The sequence below is a fragment of the Dermacentor albipictus genome, chromosome 9 (assembly GCF_038994185.2).
Source record: "Dermacentor albipictus isolate Rhodes 1998 colony chromosome 9, USDA_Dalb.pri_finalv2, whole genome shotgun sequence".
NCBI classification, from domain to species: domain Eukaryota; kingdom Metazoa; phylum Arthropoda; class Arachnida; order Ixodida; family Ixodidae; genus Dermacentor; species Dermacentor albipictus.
The window spans coordinates 41,268,996-41,291,043 of record NC_091829.1 but is presented as its reverse complement, the minus strand read 5'-3'; the positions used below and the strand labels follow the sequence as shown (position 1 = coordinate 41,291,043).

Genomic DNA, 22,048 nt, shown 5'->3' with positions numbered 1-22,048 from the left:
AGCTACACTCTCGGCCAGAGTGTTATCATTGTTATCATTCCGGCTCGAGTCCCACACAGCCGGAAACTGCTCAACGAGGGATACAAAATAAAGAACCTCCTCGTCACTCCAAGAGGACATGGTGTTTAAAAAATATATCTGCTGCACGCACGTGTAGGCGGAACGGCGGACATGAAACGATTGGCTTGACTGGCTTTTGCTGAGCCGAAAACTAGATTGGATTAGGCTAAGGACACTCTGTTGCCGGACAACATTCGTTAGCTACACCAAAATCGCTGGGGTTTGCATGCGGTCCGCCGCCAAAACTGAAGCGGGAAAAGCCTCGGCGATTTGTTGGACCGCGAGGGCCGCGGTCTTGCGCGGGCCAACGGCGGTACGCACGAACTGGTGACGTCCTATCACGTGATGCGCGGACCGCGGTCCAAAAGAGCAATTCGGTCCGTCGTGTGGATCGGCCTTAAGCGGCACCATTCTCCTCGCATTTTGACTTTTTGAGGGATAGCACAGCGACGGCGAAAATTCGCCTGCAGTGACCGTATTATTGGTGTCTTAATCATTCCCTAACTTTAATCCAAGACAAGTATCCAACTTCACCTATAATCCTTGCTGGCGATTTCAACTACCCCACAATAAATTGGCAGACGTGTACGCCCCTAGGTTGCGCAAGGAAGAGCGAATGCAAGGAATTTCTCGATGTTCTTTGTTCATTTGATCTGCATCAAATAGTTTGCAAACCAACACGTGGAAACGCTATTCTAGATCTAGTCCTCGCAACCGAACCGGAAAATATGCTTGTTCACGTCCTTGAATGTATTAGCGACCACAACGTAGCACACTGTGAATACCAATTACAAAGTAGTAAACCAGAAAAGGCAACGAAATCTATTTACGATTACTCCCGTGCAAATATCGACGCAATTCTTACAGAGCTGTCATATTTTTCTGTGTGGTTCTTGGAAACCATGGCTTATCGCAATACAAATGATAACTGGCTCGCTATCCGAAGAAAGCTTATTGAACTGAAACAAAAGCACGTTCCCAAAATTAGAATCACGTCATCAACACAGAGCACATGCTTCACGTCCCAAGTGAAGAGAGCAATAAATAAAAAGAAACGCCTTTACTCTAAAGCCAAGTTGTCCCACTCGGATGGTGATTGGCAGCGATACCGAGACCAATCAAATAAATGTAAAGCTGAAATTGAAGAATCTAAAGACAAGTTTTTTAACGGTGACATCGCCAGCATGATAATGAACAATCCGAAAAAGTTTTGGAAAGTAATTAACCCTAAGCACTCTTCCCAATCCACTATACCAATCGTTAATAACGGTGTGCTACTCTCACCATCTGAAGCTGCGACTGAATTAAACTCGTTTTTCAGCTCTGTCTTCACAAACGAAAATCCAATTCCACCTGACCTTACGTTTCCTTCAATTAACTCATCTATGAATTATCTCATAATTACACCAGAGGGAATAGAATCGGCCATCGATCGACTTTCGAATAACTCAGCGCCAGGTCCAGACGGCATCTGCACAAAGATGCTTAAAATGACTAAACCTATAATATCTCCCGTATTAGCCGCTCTTTTCCAGCAATCAATAGATACAGGAATTGTACCAGATGACTGGAAGATCGGTCGTATCACTCCCATTTACAAATCAGGTGACCGATCAGTGCGCTCAAACTATAGACCTATATCCTTGACTAGTATTCCATGTAAATTACTTGAGCATATCATATCTTCCGCAGTTATGAAATATTTATCTGAACATAACTTTTTTTCTAACAATCAACATGGTTTTCAGAAAGGACGCTCATGTGAAACACAGCTTTTTGAACTTATAACTGATCTTCATCAAGCTGTTCACGATTCCATAAAAATTGATGCCATATTTATTGACTTCAAGAAAGCGTTCGACAAAGTTCCCCATTCTCGCTTAGTAATGAAACTTAGCCGGCTTAACATACATGGTAAAATTGTTAATTGGATCTCAAGTTTTTTAACCAATCGCTACCAATTTGTTTCCGTAAATGATCACTTTTCCGCTTTAGCACAAGTTAAATCTGGCGTTCCTCAGGGATCCGTACTTGGCCCAATCTTATTCTTAATTTACATTAATGACATCAGTAACAACCTGACCTCAACAGTTTGATTGTTTGCAGATGACTGCGTTCTTTACAGACAAATTATCACCTCTGAAGACACTAATATTTTACAGGCCGACCTAAACAAAATTTCACTTTGGTGCGAGCAATGGCAAATGGAAATTAATGTTTCCAAAACAAAAACAATGACATTTACCAGAGCCAGTAACGTTCACTTAAGTTCATATTTTATGAACAGCATATGCATAGATAATGTGTCTACATTAAAATATTTGGGAATCCATTTAACTTCTAACCTTGCATGGAATGATCACATTGATGAAATAATTTCGAAAGCAAATAAAACACTTGGATTTATTAGGCGAAATTTGTATTTAGCAAATCAGTCAACTAAATTATTAGCTTACACAGCTCTAGTTCGCTCAAAGATTGAATACGCTTCCATAATATGGAATCCAAATCAGACTTACCTAATAAACAAGCTGGAATCTTTACAAAATAAAGCAGCACGCTTCATCACTAAAACATACTCTAGAACATCCAGCATCACGGCTATCAAAGAGTCCCTCCAATTACCGTCTCTAGAAACACGACTGTTAGCACTACTTTCCCACTTCCACAGATTGTATCATACCCCGTCATCCTTTACAGAATCCCATATCAAACCCCCACAAAAGATTTTCGCCCGCCTCGACCATCCCTTCAAAGTGCGTCCCATGTTGGCGCGTACGAATCTCTTGCGACAATCACCGCTCTTTCTAGCTATTCATCACTGGAATAAGCTGCCAAAAGAAATTGTTTCTATACGTGATCATGACTCATTTGTAAGTAATTTGAAGCGCAGTTTTACGCATGCTGCGTAAAAGCAAAAATTTATGCCTTTGACGCATTGTAAGTGTATCTACATGCTTTGTACGGAGTGTTGTTGTTGTTGTTGGTTTTATTTTTTCATCAATGTATGCAATTCTCTCCTTTTTTTTTCTTTTTATATTTTCTTGTTGTATTCGGTGATCTTTACTACGTTGTTCTATATTGCCTTGCCCCCCTGATTGTGTTTGAAATATCCTGTTGTTAACCCTCCCCCCCCCCCCCCCTATGTAATGCCCACAAGGGCCTTTAGGGTATCTGAATAAAAAAAAAAAAACGCGACAAGGAAACACGAGAACGCGGAAGTTTACGGACAGTGAACTTGCGTCGCGAGAGCAAGGCTTCGAGGCTGCGCATGCGCAATTACCGTAAACCAGGCGCGACCTGCGTGAATTGCACAACGCGTGGGCCTGCTGCATAACTTGGATTAACACTAAACAGGGATCAGAAGTCAGGCTGTTTTAGTAAGTGATTTTTCTGCTACAGCAACAGCGTGGTCACTCCTGCTGTAGTAGGAGACGCAAAAACGAATGATATGCGCCGGTTGAACAGGGCAATGTTGTGACGTCACCGGCCGTCACGACTTCATTGCAAACATTTTACCTGCAATAATACTCTGAGACTTACTTTTAAGAAAAAACACCTGTTTTTGCTCGCGCGCTTGCCGATGTCTGGATACCGGCTCAGATTAAAACAGATACGGCAAAAGCTAGGAAATGTACAACAGGTTCCAACGGGGTTGGAATCGATCGTTCTTTCGTCCGTGAGGAGCAATCGCACCTCGGGTGCCAAGCCGACGCTCGTTATGCCATGTACGCGCTGCTCTAAACCCAAAGGCTAGCCCCGATTGAGCACGCCCTTCAAAACCACAGAAGGGTGTCAGTTACCCCGCACACACACCGAAAGGCTTGCGCCTGCGATTACGGACTTCCTTTCTTAAAAGCAAGGCAATTAACTTTGCCAAGTGCTCCAGTGAACTATGTGGGCTCCAAAACACGATCTCTCTTGCAAAATTTGAGCAGCAGCGCAGTAGTAAGCACAGTATCGTTCTTCTTTTCGAACATTTGAGAGACAAGTTGATGTTTCGAAAAGTAACAGAGCTAAACAGGCAAGGACACAGGCAAAGAATAACAAGATACGAACACGAAAACGAATGAAGAACAAGAAGAACAAAGCGCTGACTGACGACTTACGATGTGACATTTTGCGAAATAAATTGAGTTGTGAGTTAGCGCCAGCGTCCTGGTCTCTCTTTGCCCCAGTCCGTGTCCGTTTAGCGCTGTTACTTTCGGAAACATGAATGACCACCAACTCGCCCAAGTTTCCCATATAGTATTTTAAGTGAAATATACGCGTTTCTGTAAGTTATTTTTGCACTACTTCGATCTTCACTTTTCCTCCCTTTTTCCCGGTGATTCTGCCTTCAAAGGAGTACCTCTTGTCAGTATAGCCCCAACTTTTTTGGCTTCTCTGCAATCCCTTCTATAGTTTGCTTGTTTTCCTTGTTGCACCACTCCCGTGGTTTCCTCTTTCCACACCAAACAACTTCTTTAGCCGTTTTCTACTGCCACTGTTTTCTGCCTTACGTCAGTGTTTCTGACGGAGCTTTAGGTTGTGCCTTTGTCATCGCTGCCCAAGATTTCTTTTCCCTCTTCATCTTTTGGTCATTTGCCCTAGTCCGCAGACCTGTCTATGAGACGTATTCTCCCTGATAACCACTACAACCATTGCTCCTCGCACGCCTCAGCCCTATACAACCGTTGTAATCAATACGCATGTTTCGATCCTCTATGCGTGCATTGATGTATCGTACTAGTGTCACCCGGCCAGATTTTTTGGAACTCGATGATTCTTCCTTGCGTGCAGTCAACCAAGTCTTTATTTTAATCTCTCCTATTGCTACCCGTCTAGAGGTAAGCTACTGCAAGCCACGTCTTTTTATTGGTATGAGCATCGAGTGGCAGTCTTGTAAGTTTCTTGTGCAGAACTTCATGTTCATCTCCCCAGACGACCAAGGATGAAATTCAAAATAAATCAGAAAAAATTGAGAAAGACATAGTGCAGTGAAATATTCAAAGGTTTCATTAAAGAGATTATATCAGATCATAAGTTTAGTTACAAGTTGAGTTACTAAACTGTCTGGAATAATTAAAGTTGATTAGAAATTACTGAGACGGCCGGGTACGAAATTCAAAATAAATTATAAAATATAGTACAGTATAAAATTCATGGGTTTCATTTTATATATTCAGACCATAAGTTCAGTTAAAACTTGAGTTACTGAAGTGTCTCGAATAACTACGATTAATTAGAAATAACTGAGACGACCGGGCACGAAATTCAATATTACTCGGAAAAAAAGGAAAAAAACAGTACAGTACAAATTCATGTGTTTCATTATAGGTATTATATCAGAGCATAAGTTTAGCTGCAAGTTGAGTTACTGAAGTGTCTGCATTAATTAGAATTAATTATAAATCGCTGGTTATCACACACCAAAGCCACGGGAGCCCGACCTTGGAGAAATCCCGGGAAACCCCGAAGTATAAAGAGGAATTAATGACGTCACTAATGATGTCCCACATACAATAAAGTTGCATGATATTTAACCGGCTAATTATTGGTAAACAGTTTCCTCCGAGTTCGGTTCGCCTAAAGTTAACCTAAAGAACACCAACGTCCAGGTGCGAATGCCACTAACAGACGCCTAAATCAAAAATTAAAGTCGCCTGCCAATTTTTTTTTTCCCTTACCGCGTGCCACTAACCTATAAACGTTACTTGCATGTCTCGTTTACCCTTCGCCTCTTCACACTTCACCTAACGAGCATACCTACGCTTGTGTCTTTGCATGACACGGTCATTTTGTTACACCTTTCCCGTACAAAACTCCTCTTGAGGCGGCTGCTCGAAATCTCGTATATGCTTTCAGTCAAGGCATACGCGATAATAGCTTTGTGATTCAGGTGCGTTTGAATTTCCAGCCATTTACACTGCTTTCGACAGTCCTGCACTTAACAAATTTAACAAATTTTACAAACAAACAAAAAAGCTAACTCTATTCAAACACCACAGGATGTTTAGGAATGCAGACAAAAAGCCTTCAACAGGCTTGACTGCGTCCATACCCCCTAGAAATGGTATACAGCGAGAATCGCGTAGTCCAACTAAACAGGTTACAGATTTGTAGTACGCATGCATTGGCAGTAAACATTAAAAATAATTGCGTTTCTCTAGCACAAAAATTAAGACAACAATATTTATTATACGTAAGGAAAAGCAAATATCAGTTTGAACAGAACATATAGAGAACAAGAATAAGCTTACTAATGAAGTTTGAATACAGAGTTAATAGCTCTAGGACATACAAAGATATAGGCAATAAGTAACGCAAAAGGAAGAAAAAGAGAGTTACAGGGTCTCTGTACCTATTCTATGTGGAAGGTTTGACTTCTTGTGCTTTAATTGCGCTCCTCGTGGGCGTGCCATTACCTTCCATCTACGTTCCCGGGTGCACGGCAACCCCGTAAAGGTGCCGCTGCCCCTACTGCGAATCGACCTCGAACCGACGTATAGATACATTCTAGCTAAAACTTAAACGCGTCATGCAAAAATGTGGTATCGTGGCCCACTAGTTTCACCTTCCAGGTTGATGTCCAATGTATGCAAAATTCCCTACTTTAGTCGGCGTCCAAGTCCCCCTTACTACGAGCACTGCTCCTTGCATTTCACACTGCCGCCTTTCAACCTGTGGCACAGTGCACCTTGCGATTTGCACGTCCCAGGAAAGGTTCCCTTAGAAAGGTACCCTAGCTACATGCGCAACTAGCAAAGACGACGCCACAGCATGGCGGCCGACATAGGAAGATTGATCACATAACATCTAAGGCCACTAGTAAGTACACTGGGACACTTTCGTGGGAAATTTTCTCAAGCACCATCATCGCTAAAACTCTTATTGTACACAACTTACGTTCGTCCACAACTAGAGTACGCATCATCAGTATGGGACCCTGGTCATGACACCCTCGTACAGTCTCGAGAGGCAATACACAATCGATCAGCCCGTTTCATTCTCGCCAACTACCAAAGAACGGCGAGTGTCACTAACATGAAGGCTCTCCTTCACCTCCCGCTATTATCAACCCGTAGAAAACTATCTCGCACATGTCTTTTCCATAAAATCTACTACCACAACACATATTTACGTTCTATCTTTGTTCAACCACCACCATACATTTCATCTCGCATAGACCACCGCCAAAAGGTAAACATTCCGCACTGCAACACCGTCGGCTTTTCATATTCATTTCTTCCCCAAACGAGCAAGGATTGGAATAACTTACCCGCATTACTTACAAGCATAATTGACACCAATAACTTTAAAAGCACACTTCAAAGCTTCATGTTATAAATTAATGTTGCGTTTTGCTTGTTCTGTATAATAACTGCTTTTTATGCTATTATTTTACATTATAGCTCGTATTTTTATATCGTATGTTCTTTCCTTTCTTTTTTTTTGTCACGCCATGTATTTTTGCCACGCTTACAACTTTCTATTTACCATTCTTATATTGTATACGATGTTTCTTGCCATGTTGTTTGCCTTCCTTCCTTATTTTGTGATTTGCCTCTGTATTTACTTTGCCCCTCCCCTCTGCATTGTACAAGCGTACCTTGAGGGTATTATAAATAAATAAATAAATAAATAAATAAATAAATAAATAAATAAATAAATAAACAAACAAAAACGCTCGCTTTGTTAAAGCACATGATGTAGCGCGCCAAGAGCGACTTCGCATGTCAGATGCGCAGTCATGCGGCAGTTGCCGTGCCGGATACATCCGTTTCCGGTAAACAGGTAAATGTACGCCTTCCTAACAAAGCCGTAAGTTGATGCAACTTCACGAGCAAGGATTGTGTGAGACACGTGATCAAAATATTCATCGTAACTAAGACATGGCTGTGGCTTCACGGTTCCCTTCTAGTCGGACTTCTCAAAGCTGACGTCGACGCTGGCGGCGACTAGCGCACAGTAGTATAAGGCGGCGAAGCGTCGACCGATGTCGGTAGTTGGCGCGCCACTTTGAGGTCAGCGTTGTTGTTAGTGCTGAGCGGTAGCCAACGTCGTTACCCGCTGGGCCGATCTCGGAGACGTCATCGCTTGCCTCCAAATACCGTTAGCCCATTTCCATTAGGTGAAGACGGCTGCGACTGAGCAGCTTCTGGTATTCTGCTCTTACGAAGTATAGGATCTTGGGGCGGGCAACTTTTCTGGACCTTGCAGTGTCTCCGAATCTTACCACGGCACCCCTTAGTAGGGGTAGCGAAGGCCTTCCAGCTTGTTATTTGACTGTGCTTCTTGGCCTCAGTCGCCGTCACTGCACTGAGGTCAGGGAGGATAACCTGATGGCGCCTTCCTTAAAGGAGCTTTTTTTGGTAGCTTTAGGGACAACTACCAGGCACTCACCATGCTCTTGCTTCGTTGAGATCTAAAAAGGATTTCACGCCTGGCTTCACTACCCTTTGGCACCCCAATTCTGCAGGGAGGAGACGCACCAAATACCCAGAAAATAGAGGGAACGCATACACGTAGAGCCAATACCCAAGAACATGCACCCCATGGTTAATGCCGGCCGCAGACGAGCGAGAGCGGCGGCACTCGACCGGTTACGCGGCGACCTAAACACATGCTACACAGACGCAAGTCCCTACCCTTGGAGGCAGAAAGCATTTGCTGCGGTCGTCATTAGAAGGCAACAAGCGATCACGTAGGCTACGACCCGCACCAAGAGCACGACCGTGGCAAAGCGACAGCCATAGCACTAGCCGTGCGAGCGGCAGAGGGCAAGAGGTAATCTGCCCATATTTTCACGGATTCCCAAAAAGCTTGCAAACTGTTTCTCAGGGGCGTCCTCCCTCGGAATGTCCAACCAACCTTCGAGAAGACCACGTCATCACATGGTGTCCCGCTCACGAAGGTGTACAGGGAAACGAACGGGTGGACAGCCCGGCTCGAGGACTAATTTTTCGATTAACAAAGACGCGCCAGACAGACAATGGCGCCGCCCCGCCCTTAACTGATAGGCTTGCAATCCAGGAGCTAGAGACGGCTGCACACTAACACATACCTCCCAATACACACTCTGGGCAAAATACAGCCGCCCCAATACTATGACTGCTGTTCTTGGTGTGGCGAAACACCAACTCTCAAACACCTCACTTGGCACTCCGAACAAAGACCAGCAGAGGGTAACTCACCCCTCGTCGCACGCAACGATATTGAAAGTTCGTGGGAGGTTTGACTCGCCGGCCAGGACCTGGGAAGCCGGCAGGCAACCTTGGACCAGGCCGAACGAGCCGCTAGAGCCAGTGTGGCCCTTGGATAGGGATTCCGCCCGCACGAATGTTATTCCACTGTTTAAATAAAATGTTTATTTCTCCTCCTCCTCCTCCTCGATCTCGAGAGCTGTACCTCAAGCGATGATGCCCTCCCTCAGTTCATGACGCAGCACAATCCTTCGCTCTATCGGCTACCCCCGCCGCCCCGTCAGTGGTAGACCCCTAGGGAGCATTATTGACGTGTCCGACATTGCCTGTCATTGCGGTGGTTTTCCTTTCCTACCCTAAGCCTGCTTCGAAGCGAGCCCATGTTCGCTGTGCTCGCACGGAAGTGACCGCCGTTCTTTAGGGGAATGACAGTCCTCAACAAGTTTTACGGTTTGGCTAGTTTCTATGCTACCCCTTCCGGTGCTTCTGTTCACACTTGAGTTAGTGTGCTAGCTTTCCAACCTGATTCGGTAGCTCATAGCGTTCCTGCTTTAGGCACTCTAGTCGTAGCGGTAGCACACGCATCGTACACACACAATCAGCCCCATCTGCCTCGACCTATCGACTCAAACCGCGTTTCTCCGAACGGGTGGGGACAATTGCACTCTGTGCAATGCACGATAGGGATCCTCTTCTCCCCTATTACTTTTACTGACATCCACGTGTAAAATAACACTGCTTCCCTCAAAATTATTCGGGAGGCTGTACTTGGACTCAGCCACAGTAGGGTACGTGAAACGTCTTGCTGCTCAGGGCGTATTGGCGCTAGGATACAGAAACGACGTAATGAATTACACCAGCGACATTTGTTCACAGTTTGCAAACCTTGTATGGTTAACTTGTGACACAGCTAGTGTGGGTCCTATAGTCTTGCAATCGTGCTCGTTTCCGATTCGTAGTGGGCCCGCCGAAATTAATGGCGGTGGGTGCAAGTGGCCATCCCTCTGTCTCGCTACCCGAGTCTCGCCACGTCATTTGACGACCTTACGTGTTGATCTCCGGAGTGCCTTAACAGAACAACAGTCAAATTTCAGATTTGCAGAGCTTGCAACTCGTGATAAGCACAGGTTGTGCTTATCATACTGCTGCACTGCTATGCTATACTATAGTGGGCGTCGAAGAAAACGTTCAATAAGCTCGCCCTTCCTTAACTGTCTCCCTATTACGGCCATTTTCAGGTTTGCGGCAACAGCAGCTTTGGATATACCGAAAACTTCCAGTACACGCCAAATCACGTCACCGGATTTACATTCGACAAGAAGCATGGCTTTACGATGACGTTCGAGACGGAAGAATCTCTCGAAGCAAAGGTAACCCACCCACCATGTTTTTGGCGTATCTACAGGATCCTCGCGTGCCTACCGCGAGCCTACTCCTTTTTCGAGTTGCAACATAGCTTAAAACGGACACTAGACAAAAAGAGAAAAATAAAAGACAGCAGATTTGTGAGAACTTCTAGAAACGCCAGCGCAGTTGCATGAAACCCAACTTTGCGGGATTCGGGAAAACATATCTGCCATATTCAGCGTCCCTGTGCTTTGAGTTGTAGATTAATTTGCCCTCGCGCTGCAATTTGCTGCCCCGACCGGTCAGTTAAAGCGCTGGTCCCGGCTTCGAATCCCGGACTAGGACGAATTTTTCCTCAACTAAGAAGCGCTGTTTCTGAGAAACCCCAATGGGTTTCCTTCGTAGTTTCGCGCTACATTCGGATGGATGACAATATTTCCCGTCGAAAGCACATTTAATCTGCGCCCTGTAACCTTTCGAAACAAAATACCCATCCGAACGTAATATTCCTGGTACCTCTAGTTCTCCCACTGCAGCGGAGAGACTTTGGTTTCCTCCTCATCACAGCAAGAAAACGAGGTTTTAGCAATCTTTATCGAGCCTTTAATTAGTCCACACCTCAAAATTAGCCTCTATATCCCTCTTAAAATTCCTCCCTTTTCTTTTAAATTTAAATTCGGCGAATGATCTACTTCTCGTACGACACCGCGAAAAAGGCATGTAACATATTGGAGCACATGTGTTGTGGCACTAGCAGCTTCACTATAATTGTTATAGTTAGTATTCCTTAATAATCGATTAGCTGAACCGTCCACAACCGAAAACTCGCGCCCCGGCGCGTCAAGAACGGTAATATTTGCTTCGCGCTAAGTTCCTCGTGCTCAACTCCGAACTTTAAAGTTTCATACTCAGCGCAGTGACAAAAAAATTAAAATAATAATAACCATATACGCTGGGTTTTGTCATTTTGACGTAAAGAAACAGGCAATGTGGGCTCCTTCGGCTGTTCATCTTGAGCGAGTTGTAGCGCGGACTAGGGAAGGAGGACCCGAGAAGGCACACAAAGGATACACACACGCAGCGCTATGTGCGTGTATCCTTTAAGTGCCTCCTCGCATCCTTGTTCCCCGTCCACCCTACAACTAGCTCACTATGCAAAAAAAAAAAGAAAGGCGAGGCGTGCAGACAGGACACAAGAGAAGTGGACAACACGAACGCCCGCGCAGCTCAGCTTTCTGTGGTTTTAAACAACTATGTCTCCTACAACGCAACGTTCTCACTGACCTGTGCCTCATGTTAGTGCGTGAAAGTGATGGCTGGTGAGCGTCATACCAGTTGTTCTTAACGTTCCTAACGCGCCGCCTTGCAGTTCTGTCTCTCCTTGGACAACAACACGGAGCTGACCGTCGGAATCGCCGTCTACGACGTCAATTACGATGCGGCGCCCAAGAACTGCGACAAGCTCAGGGGAGGCGCTTGGTCGCGCCTTATGTGGCTCGAAAGGATGCGAAAGTTGCTCAGAGTTTCCGTCGGCTACCATCCGGGGAAATTTTTGTCGCGCTGCCTGTACGGTACGTGCACGACGCCACCTTAGTCGTCGTCGTCATCATCATCATCATCATCATCATCATCATCATCATCAGTATCATGGTCACCCGATTATTACGCAGCAGGGCGAAGGCCTCTCCCTGCGATCCCCGACTGTCACTGTCTTGTGCCGGCTGACACCACCCAGTGGCTTTGAATGACCTATTTTTCGTGACACTGCCCACTTCTCTGCCGTCCTTGACAGCTACTTCCCTTCTTTCCGTAACTATTCTGTAGCTTTAATAGGTCACACAGGTTATCTGCCCCGTGCATTTCAAGTCCTCCCCGACTCCATTTGTGCCTCGACCAGAATAGCGGCTACCCCTGCTTCCTCTGTAATCCACATGGCTGTCTAGCAGTCTCATAACGTTACGCATAACATTTTTTATCGCTCGTTGCGGGACTCCCAACTTTTTCTAAACTTTCTTTTCCGCGACCGCCGTGACTGGCACTCGATCCCACGACCTGGCGCTTGGCAGCGCAACGCCGTAGTCACTAAGCTATCACAGCGGACCACTGGAGAGATAGATTATCTCTCTGCGATGCGAAAAGAGCAACTCTTAGCGCGAGAAGCCGATTGGTAAGCCATGAAAGGCACGAAAACTAAAGTGACCACAACGCTTTCGAAATTCCCGCACCAGCCCGCCACGATGTCATGAATTTCATGAAGCCTTATTAATTCTGTGTCGGTGAAAATGTACTTCGTCGTTTTCTAAGGGGATTCCAACCAACGCCTAAACCAAGCAGGTTTCGCGAACCGTTACTATGCCACAACGGTCATGAAAAGAAGGCGCTCTGAAATCTATGACGTCATACTGACGTACTGTAGCTGTGGGCTTGGAATACAAAAAAAGAAACAGGAACATGGACCTTAATTTTTTCTCTCGTGATAATTAACTTATTACGGCAAAATCAACAAAAATTACCTTGTTCGAGAATAATTTGAGTGTGAACTTTACTTTTTCCGTTTAGGGTTCCTTCTTGGCTGCTATTGCGATTAGGCTTTCATAAATGGTGAGGCACAGCCTGATGCCATGGTAAAGGGCACACTCTAGTGAGCAGCTTAAGTGCGTGGGCTAATTACCAAGGCTGTGTGATTTCGCATGTGTGTATAAAGGGGTCAAAGCCACAAACTACAAGTCGTCTGCAGCAAAGTCGGACAATTTTTCACTTCAGAAAAATTTCCGCGTGCTCTATACGAAAATGTTCCGTTTAACAGAAGATCACACTGCAGATACATGAAGTATTGCGCGAAGTGCTATATTGCTGTCTAAATACAATTCCCAGCTTACAGTATATGTTTCCAAGACTGCTTCCGTGTACGTCCAGGTGTATTTGTCCTATGTACTTCAATATATATATATATATATATATTACAACCGGACGGCAGTATAACATCAGTGCAAAAGAGCTTTGCTGTTCTGTCTCATGCGTCGCGTCCACACTAGTTTGAGGCTGTTTCTTTTTTTTTTTCTCATAGACGCGTTGCACCAGAATACCACGATTCACAAGAACAAATTCTCGGACCTTCGCCTTTCTGCCATCGCCCACATAACTTCGACATCGCATTCTGTAACCCTATCTTTTATTGCTCCTTGTTGCCTCGTATGTCCTCTGAGTAGAAGCTGGAACCGATTCCAAAAGACACCGTCACTGTACATCATAACCAGCTCCTTCGTCATACACAAGCTAACATTGTGGAGTTAGTTGAAAGTCCGTGTTACAAGCGCTCACCAGTGGCACTTCGTTTTTGCACACGTAAAGTAATCGCAGTTATTACTGTATAGTTAGCAACGTTTTTGTCACACGACTATTGATGTAACTTGAGCCTATTTGTTATTGCACCTTAACAACTGGCCTAATGGCTGGGGTACTGAGTATGGTCTAAAATAATATTACTAGCATTTCAACCTGTGTTTACATTACGCTATGAAAAGAATACGCCGCTGCTTGCGCGCCTCTTCACTATTATTCGTCTTCCTATAAGTTCTTCAAGGAGAAACATTTTTCCTCGCCTCGTGAAGCTCAAGTTGAACAAGTGTAAAACCCGTATTCTCGAAAGTTCCTCCTGAACTCGAGAAAGTCGACGGCAGTGTAGCTCCGCGAGAGAAGTGGCCAGTAGGTTAGGATGACGGACCACAGCAAATCTTGAGAACCATAGCGCTTTCGCAAGCCGAGAGGTGGCGCTGTGGTCAGTTCGGTTGAGCAGAAAGAAGGCGTCCAGTCGAGGATCATTTGAAAATGTCGGGGTAAGGATAAGAGTGATGTGTTGTAAACGTGTAGGGTTGCTTTTGCACAACGAAGAAGTACGCAGCCCAGCTTCTGTGACCGCCTAGAAAAACCCGTGGCTCTACGCGTTCTAATATTCTCTCTCTCTCTCTCCTTTTTTTTTTACAGATATCAAATCCAAGTCGAAGATAGCCGCTCGCCGGGTGGCTCCTACCCGTGCCATGTCGCCAGTGCCCCGAAGAAAGTTTCAATTTATTACTCCGTGAAATATTTTTTTCGCTAACATTTAATCACTCAGTCAATGGAGCGCTCATGCCCCCACATTTCTTCATTCATGTATTGCTGAAACCACGCGCTTGTTGAAACCAACGAGGACGTTGTTGCGGTGAGGTCCTATACACAACTATACTGCCGAGCACGCCACCTACAGGCGGGAGATTCACGTACTCGGATGTGGCGAAGGTGCTTGACGTAAAATAATATAATAAATGCGTAAGCCAAGAGATTCTTGCTTGTTATTATCAGTGAATCCCAACGAGCGCCGAATGGGTAATGTGCAGAGAACCTACACAACGAAAGTCGCACTGTTAATTGTCGATGCTCATTATCAGCCACATCACAGACAAAAAATACCTTCGTTATATTCTATACTTATGAAAAGCATATATTCGTTATACTAGTATACACGATAAACATTTCCCATGGATGGATGGATGGACGGATGGACGGACGGACGGACGGACGCACGGATGGATGGATGTTAACAGCCTACCGCCCATTTGGAACGGGGTGGTAGGTTGCGTCACCAAACTTTTGTTTTATTGCCTACTGTCCTACCTAGCTATGTTAAGAAACAAGTAAAAACAAGACCCACGTTGAATTCCCATAACCAAAATTTTCGAGCCGCTATTGTGAACTTTGTACGCCTCCGTTGTTTGTCGCTTCGCCACTTCCACCAATCTTCCAATCGCCTCTTAATAATCCCAATTGCGGACATGTTAACTTTCCCCCTGCTCTCGCTGAACCCAAGAGATTCAAGGAGGCTAGTGATTCTTAAATCGACCGCTTGGCAGATATCCTCACATTCTAATACAACATGCTCAATCGTTTCCCTAGCTTTACTGCAGCAAGCAAATGCTGCTTCCTTTTTATACCTCACTTTATAAGTGCGTGTTCTATAAGGCATCCTGATCCCGCTTCGAAAACTAATCAGCTTCCGTGTAAGTTACGATAAATTGTTTCTTTCCTAATTTCGTTTTCTTCCTCCTAAGTAGTTACTTGTGGCAGGTTTCCTTTCCATTGCCGCCACCCATGAGATTATCTCTGCCCCTCTGACTTCACGCTTGACGTTCTTTGTTACTCACCATACAAGCCGCATACTTCCTGGTAAGCTTCCTAGTTCTTTTCGACCATTGTGAATCGATGTTATTCCTGTACACTTACATGAACACTCTCCCAGCCCATTTACTTTCTTCCATATTCCTTAGCTGTTCTTCGTGATTAATTTTCCTGTGGGCATCCCTCACTTCAAAACTTGTCCATCCCATATCACCCTTCACAACTTATTTGTAGTCTTCCCGTGAGCGCCCAATGCGAGGCGTCCCACTTACCTTTGTTTGCAGCCGAGTACCGATTGTGCCCTGATTTCAAGCAAACAACGGCATTTCCAAATGTAAGTCCTGGAACCATTGCACCTTCCCACATACCCCGGAGCACCTCTTATCTATTGTATTGTAGGATGGATGGATGGATGGATGGATGGATGGACGTTATGAGCGTCCCCTTTGGAACTTGGCGGTGGGTTATACTGCCTAATATCCTACCTAAGCTAAGAAAGAAAAAGAAAGAAAGAAAAGGACTATGAACTCCCACAAGCAAATTTTCTGACCCCATATAGTGAACTTCGCTTTTGTACGTCTCCGTTTTCTGTCGTTTCCCTACTAAGAGATCGGAGATATGCCGGAGCTAAAGCTTCCACTTAAACAATGTACCAGGGCAGTTCTATAGGAAACCAACGAAACAGAACACTGACGTATAAGCAAGCACGCGGCCACAGGAGTGTAGAAATAAAATACATCCGCGCAAGAACAAAACATTTTCAGCGGAAGCTTTGCAGGAGCCGTTATCTGGGCTAGACATCTCTCCGGCATGCCGACGAACTGTCTGGCCAGGTGTCTAGCAAAATCGTCGAGTCATTGCCAGTAGAGTGTGTAGCTGGCCACCTACGAGATAGCGCTGATAGCGCTGCGCATTCCGATGTCATGCAAGAAACAAATGGCGGTGAAGCCCAATCCTGTCATTGCTGAAAGTATTTTGATTAAGGTTAAAATATGCTAAAGGCATCTTTGCGCAACGTAAGAAATGTGTATTTCTGTGCTTCACCACGTGTGCTTGCGTTATTTGGCAGCTCAAGACAGAGCTCTGCAAACGTACTATCGGCGTCAAATGAAAGTTGAACAGCGGAGCGCGCGGACCAAGCATAAGTGAAGATATAGTGCGCGCCGTCCAGTCTTTCACCATTGACAGGCGCGCACATACGGTTTGGCCGCACTGCGCGATCCCCCTCTAGTGAGATAATGTCGCTTCTGTTCTGGTTCTTATAATTGAAAGGTAGAAAATGAAAAATAAAAATGAAGCTAGAATACTGCAGTTTACGGCGAGTCTTATTGCACAGATCGCCGAAACAACAAGCGCTGTCGGCGCGAAGAGCGGTGCGCGTTGTGCAGCTTGCACCGTCATCGCAAGGTAGATTCGCCTGCGCGGTTTGCAGCTTGCGCGCCACATTCGTTCTTTCGATGGGCAAATTTGCGCTGCACGGCATCGCTGGCAGCGCGACGGCGGTCGGCGTGCCGAGCGCGTTGTGCCGGATGTGCGCGCCTGTCAATGGTGATGACTGGACGGCGCGCACTATATCTTTACTTATGCTTGGTCATCGCGCTCCGCTGTTCAACTTTCATTTGACGCCGATAGTACTTTCTGGCACTGTGCGGCGTAAAGGCCTGCCTCGTAAACATACGTGCACGCCATTAAATTTTTACACAAAAAAAACAAACCTAATGACACGTTTAACTGCGATTCACGATAGCAGCGCAGAAGGTTCAGGCTCGCGATCTTACCCTTCGAGTTGTAAGTCATCGCGCAATGTGCAGAGTCTTGTCTTGTGCCCCAGACAGTGGCAGACCCTATTGGCCAAGAAGCAGGCGGTTTTTCGTATGCTCTGAAGTACGGCCCCAAACCGGACGCCGTATGGGTGGACGCCGCATGCATGGTACAGCAAGCGGTTGCCGCCATGGTGGACTCCTCCCTCTCCCCACTCATCACACTACCCCTCACCCCACACACTTCCCCAGAAGCAGCAGAGGAAGCTGCGATTGTCATTGCCATCACCCATACGGAAGCCACCCCCCCCCCCCCCCCACATCACCTATCCCTAGACAACAGACATGCGACACTTTGGAGGCGACTCCAGACCCACACACTCCCCTCCCCTGTCACCATATCCCATTACCATCCCTCTTTCCCCACCCCACCTGCGCCCTCTGTCCCGAACCGTTCGCATCCGCCATCCACATCCTCTCGCTTTGCCCGGTGGACCCTCCCCCGCGGGGCCTGGAGCACCTGACTTCGTGGGAGGACTGGGAGACCGTGCTCCGCCCTGAGGACCCGGCAACGCAGACCATCACGACCAGCCGGGCTGCCAGTGTTATGGACCCTACGGAACATAAACACTTGAGTGGAGTACGGTCGTGCGGGGGCCCAGGGGCCTACGTGCCCCGAACACCTTTGTTTAATTGAAGTTTTTAACAACAATAATGACATAATGTAGCGAGAATGCTACACGTTGCTTGCGCGCCTCTATGCTAATAACCTGGATGCACATAAGTTCTGCTTAGCGAAAAGAAATGTGCAAATACGCTCCAATCACCACTTACTTATTGGAACCCATAGAGTACGAGATTGGGAATAATACCTTTGTTGTAAGTACATTGGTTTGAAAGTAAGATTATAGTAAGTAGATAGAGAGTAGACAGGTTCCAAAGTAGGCGGAAGGTTTTCACAAACGCGTTCTTTTACAAATGTGGCTTTTTTAATGCCTGTTTTTAACCTAAGAGGCGTGCGGCTCAACTTCCGTGGCTGCTGAAAAAAATCTGCGGCTTATATGAGTTCTTGTACATATTTGGTTTTTTACAGAGATCTACAAACGAATACCAGGAAGGTAGCTACTCAGGGGCCACTTTCCACCAGTGCCGAGTCTTCAAGGCTCCGCTGAACTTGTCAATAAACAATTCCTGCCTGAAGCAATTGGTATGGTCGTATGTTATAGAAGTTCGAGTAGGAAATTGCCCAACGGAAGAGAACAAATGGCTCCAGGCAGCAATTTCCAATTTTCGAATGTTATAGGGAAAACGATACTTCAACGCATGACTTTGTGATCAACAGGGTACAATATTAGGCGGTTAATACCTTTTAGATGAACGCACCGCGAAATTTATGTATGTGCTAGGAAAACTTGTGTGAATTAAGGTGTGCACTTTAGGAATTCTATGTAGTGACGAGCGCTTTATTTGGCTCACACTCACAATCGCGCTGAAAAAAACGCGCCGTCCGCTCCAATGGCACCAAAGCTACCCTCATCAGCAATAGCTCATCCCTCTCGTAATGCAGAGGATACAAGCACTCAGCAAAGTGAAGCGTACAGTTAATACACTCATCGGAATCACACATACCACGTGCAGAAACGCGGCACCTCGTAGAGTCGTACAAAAAGAAACACGTGACCTTCTCAATGGCTAATCCTTCTGTAAGCAAGCTAAAAATTCAATAGTTCGTAAATCCGAGGCCACAAGCGCTCATCAAAGTGCAGCGAGCGGTGCATACATTCATTGAAATCACCCGTACAACACACAGAAAAGCATGCATGTCAATCCCCTGCTCAGAGGATGCAGCGTAGAGTCCAAGAGAAACGTCGTCGGCGCGAGTCTGACCCCGCTGTACGAGCGTGCGAAGCAGCAGCTTGGGCGTCGAAAACGAGCCGAAGAAGCCGTTTAATTTTGAATATATTATACCCACCGGGAGCACTGAGGACGCACAACGATAAGGGTATAACGATAAAATAAAGGATTACTTTTTGGTAACTGCACAATTATTGTTGTTGGCCAATTATTAGTAATCGTAATGAATTATATTTTTGCAATCAGAGACTGTTGTTGCAAACGGTTACTTTGTTTTTGTTTAACTTGTAGAAGCCTGCTGCCAACGCTTCCTAGGAAGTTATCTAACATCTGTTGCTTCAACGTATAAGCTGGGCAAACATGCAAAATGTGTTCCAGCGTCTCCGGCGTCTTAGAATTGAAGCACCGTAGCGAGAAACACAATACGATAAAGCAAAGAAAGCTTCGCGTCAAATATCTTTCATGATTCTCCGCATCACCGTATGCACAGATGTTTTTCACATTAACAAATGTCACCTCGCTTATTCACTTCTCTATGTCTCTTTTAAAACTAAGTTGAAGCCATCGATTTTTTTTTGTTTACTTACGACGCTTCTCTTTCCCCAGGTTCAATGCGTTAGAAAATCCACGGCGCCAGCTTCACCTGCACTTCCTGAAGACTCTTGGAAGATCCGCATACTGGCCGGGTAGCACGCATAGGAAAGCATGCAATGCCATCGAAAAAAAAGCAGAACGAGGTCAGCGCGGAGAAGCACGGAAAGAAAGACAACTACAGCGTCGCGTTTCTTTCTTGTTGTCTCTTCGCCTTCCGCGCTGTGCTCGTCATGTCATGGATCGTCAAGACGACCGAATCTCTACCCTTGTTAGCCGTAAGGAGCTTCATTTGTCACACCGTCTGACTACACCGTTGAACGTTACTACTGCTTATTTGTTTCGTTCTCTGTTCTAGCTGGAATTTCTTCTTTCTTTTGATAGAAACCCAGATATTTCGTCAAGCGCATCTGGGGGCTTGTTTTATTGATTGAGCTCTGACTGTCTATTCGAGCAATGCTTCTTGTTTACGCTACTCTGTCAATCGCCGATCCCCCTTAATTGGTATACGCCAGCACCATGCTTTGAGGTCAACATCATCACCATCGTTATCTCTTGCAATGTTGCAAATAAAGAAGAAGAAGAATGGGAGCCGAGCACGAGCACGAGCCACGGGCGCTGCTCGCTCAGTTCTGAACGTGCAGCGCGTTCCAGAAACGAGGGCTCTCAGACCCCAGTACGAGGCCGTTTCTGTGCTCAGCGGTTCCGCCTTTTCTGCGAAGTCTCACCCCGTCTCCAGCCACCCACGCCCTTCCCCTTCCTCCTGAGACGCCGGGTTCCTTGGCCACTGCAACACTGGAACCATGGAGTTTACTGTGGGTGCAAACGGTAAGAGAAATCCTACTTTCTTATTTCCGCGCCCTTAACTTCAGCCTAAATGTAAGTTTTATGAAGGCATAGTGGAGGCGAAGAACTAGGAGTGGGCGTCAGGGATTAACGCCGAGCAAGGTGTGCCCAAAACCTCATCATGCCGCGGGAAGTGTTAGCACAGCGCTTCCGTCTTACCATTATCGGCACCGGCTGCCAGGACTGCTCACGCGGAGAGCTTGCCGGACTTTGGTAAACTTACTGGACGGCAACTGTCAGGAGTGTGTTTGCTTAACGATATTGCAGTGCCCGGGATGCCCACTTCGATTTTCATTCGCCCGCGCTACTTGCTCTTCGTCGCCACAACATGCACTAAATGACAAAATTCAGCCACCGTTTATGGACTCACCTCACGCTGGGGACTAAGTATAAGCGCCGTTTTAGCGCTAATATTCTGATGGGTATTTCGGTTTGACGATGCTAGGCCTAGGTGACGGCATCGGGGTGGAAAAGGGGGTCGGTTTATGTCTAGCAGATGCGGCCACAACATTAGTGTAGAGGAACCTCTCAGACAAACTGACATTTTCTAGCCTCGCCCTTTTCCCTGGATGCAACGACTTCCTTTATGCGAGTTGGTCATGGTACCAACGGTAGCCGCCCGGTAAACTTTCTGGAGCCGGGTACACCCTGCGCATGCGCAATCGGGGCAACACGGCACCTATAACGGTAAGGCCGTAACGCTGTGCTCTCAAGTATCTTACACTGCCGCACTCAAGGAGGTGCGCTCACAAGCCTGCGGCTGGAACATTTTCACACATTCAGACAAATACGATAAATAAACATCGTTGGCGACAGAAATACTGTGAGAACGACTGAAATAGGAAAAGGACTTGCGCTGAACTTTCAACTAATCTTATCCGAAAAAAAAGTTACCATATATAAACCAATAAAAAATGTGTGGGTGAAAATTAGCAGGCCATCGTCATAGCGAATGCGCAACAAACGTCGAGGTTAAGCTGGTTACACTTACGGTACTATATGCTAGCACTAGCGGCATGCTTAAATTTTTTTGTCACGGAGAGTGATAAACGCTAACCTAACCCGCAAGTAAGCTTTCATTGCAATATGTAAGTGGCATGCTTAAATTTTTTGGCAGTAAGAGTGACAAACGCTAACCTAACCCGCAAGTGAGCTATCATTCCAATATGTAAGGGTTCATTGATCTCACGGGAAAGCTGCTGACTATGATGGAGTAAAATAGTCGCGTCCCAAAAATCCTGTGAGGTCATG

General features: G+C 45.9%; 2 protein-coding genes across 5 annotated transcripts in view; both read left to right on the top strand.

The window, feature by feature from the left end:
• Nucleotides 1-15,027, top strand: part of LOC139049696 (proteoglycan 4-like) — a 64,865-nt gene extending 49,838 nt beyond the window's left edge. For 2 of the 4 annotated variants that reach the window (XM_070525430.1, XM_070525429.1), the window contains 3 exons: nt 10,484-10,615; nt 11,962-12,163; nt 14,577-15,025. In XM_070525430.1, coding sequence (XP_070381531.1) covers nt 10,484-10,615; nt 11,962-12,163; nt 14,577-14,674 — 432 coding nt within the window. In that variant the 3' untranslated portion in view covers nt 14,675-15,025. Of the gene's footprint in view, nt 1-10,483; nt 10,616-11,961; nt 12,164-14,576 lie in introns of all 4 variants that reach the window. The other 2 variants (XM_070525428.1, XM_070525431.1) reach the window with 2 other exon arrangements.
• Nucleotides 15,028-20,452: 5,425 nt separating this feature from the next.
• Nucleotides 20,453-22,048, top strand: part of LOC135916493 (uncharacterized) — a 188,095-nt gene continuing 186,499 nt past the window's right edge. Inside the window, exon 1 of the mRNA XM_070525432.1 lies at nt 20,453-20,779. The gene's annotated coding sequence lies outside the window, so the exon portion shown is untranslated. The remainder of the gene's footprint in view (nt 20,780-22,048) is intronic.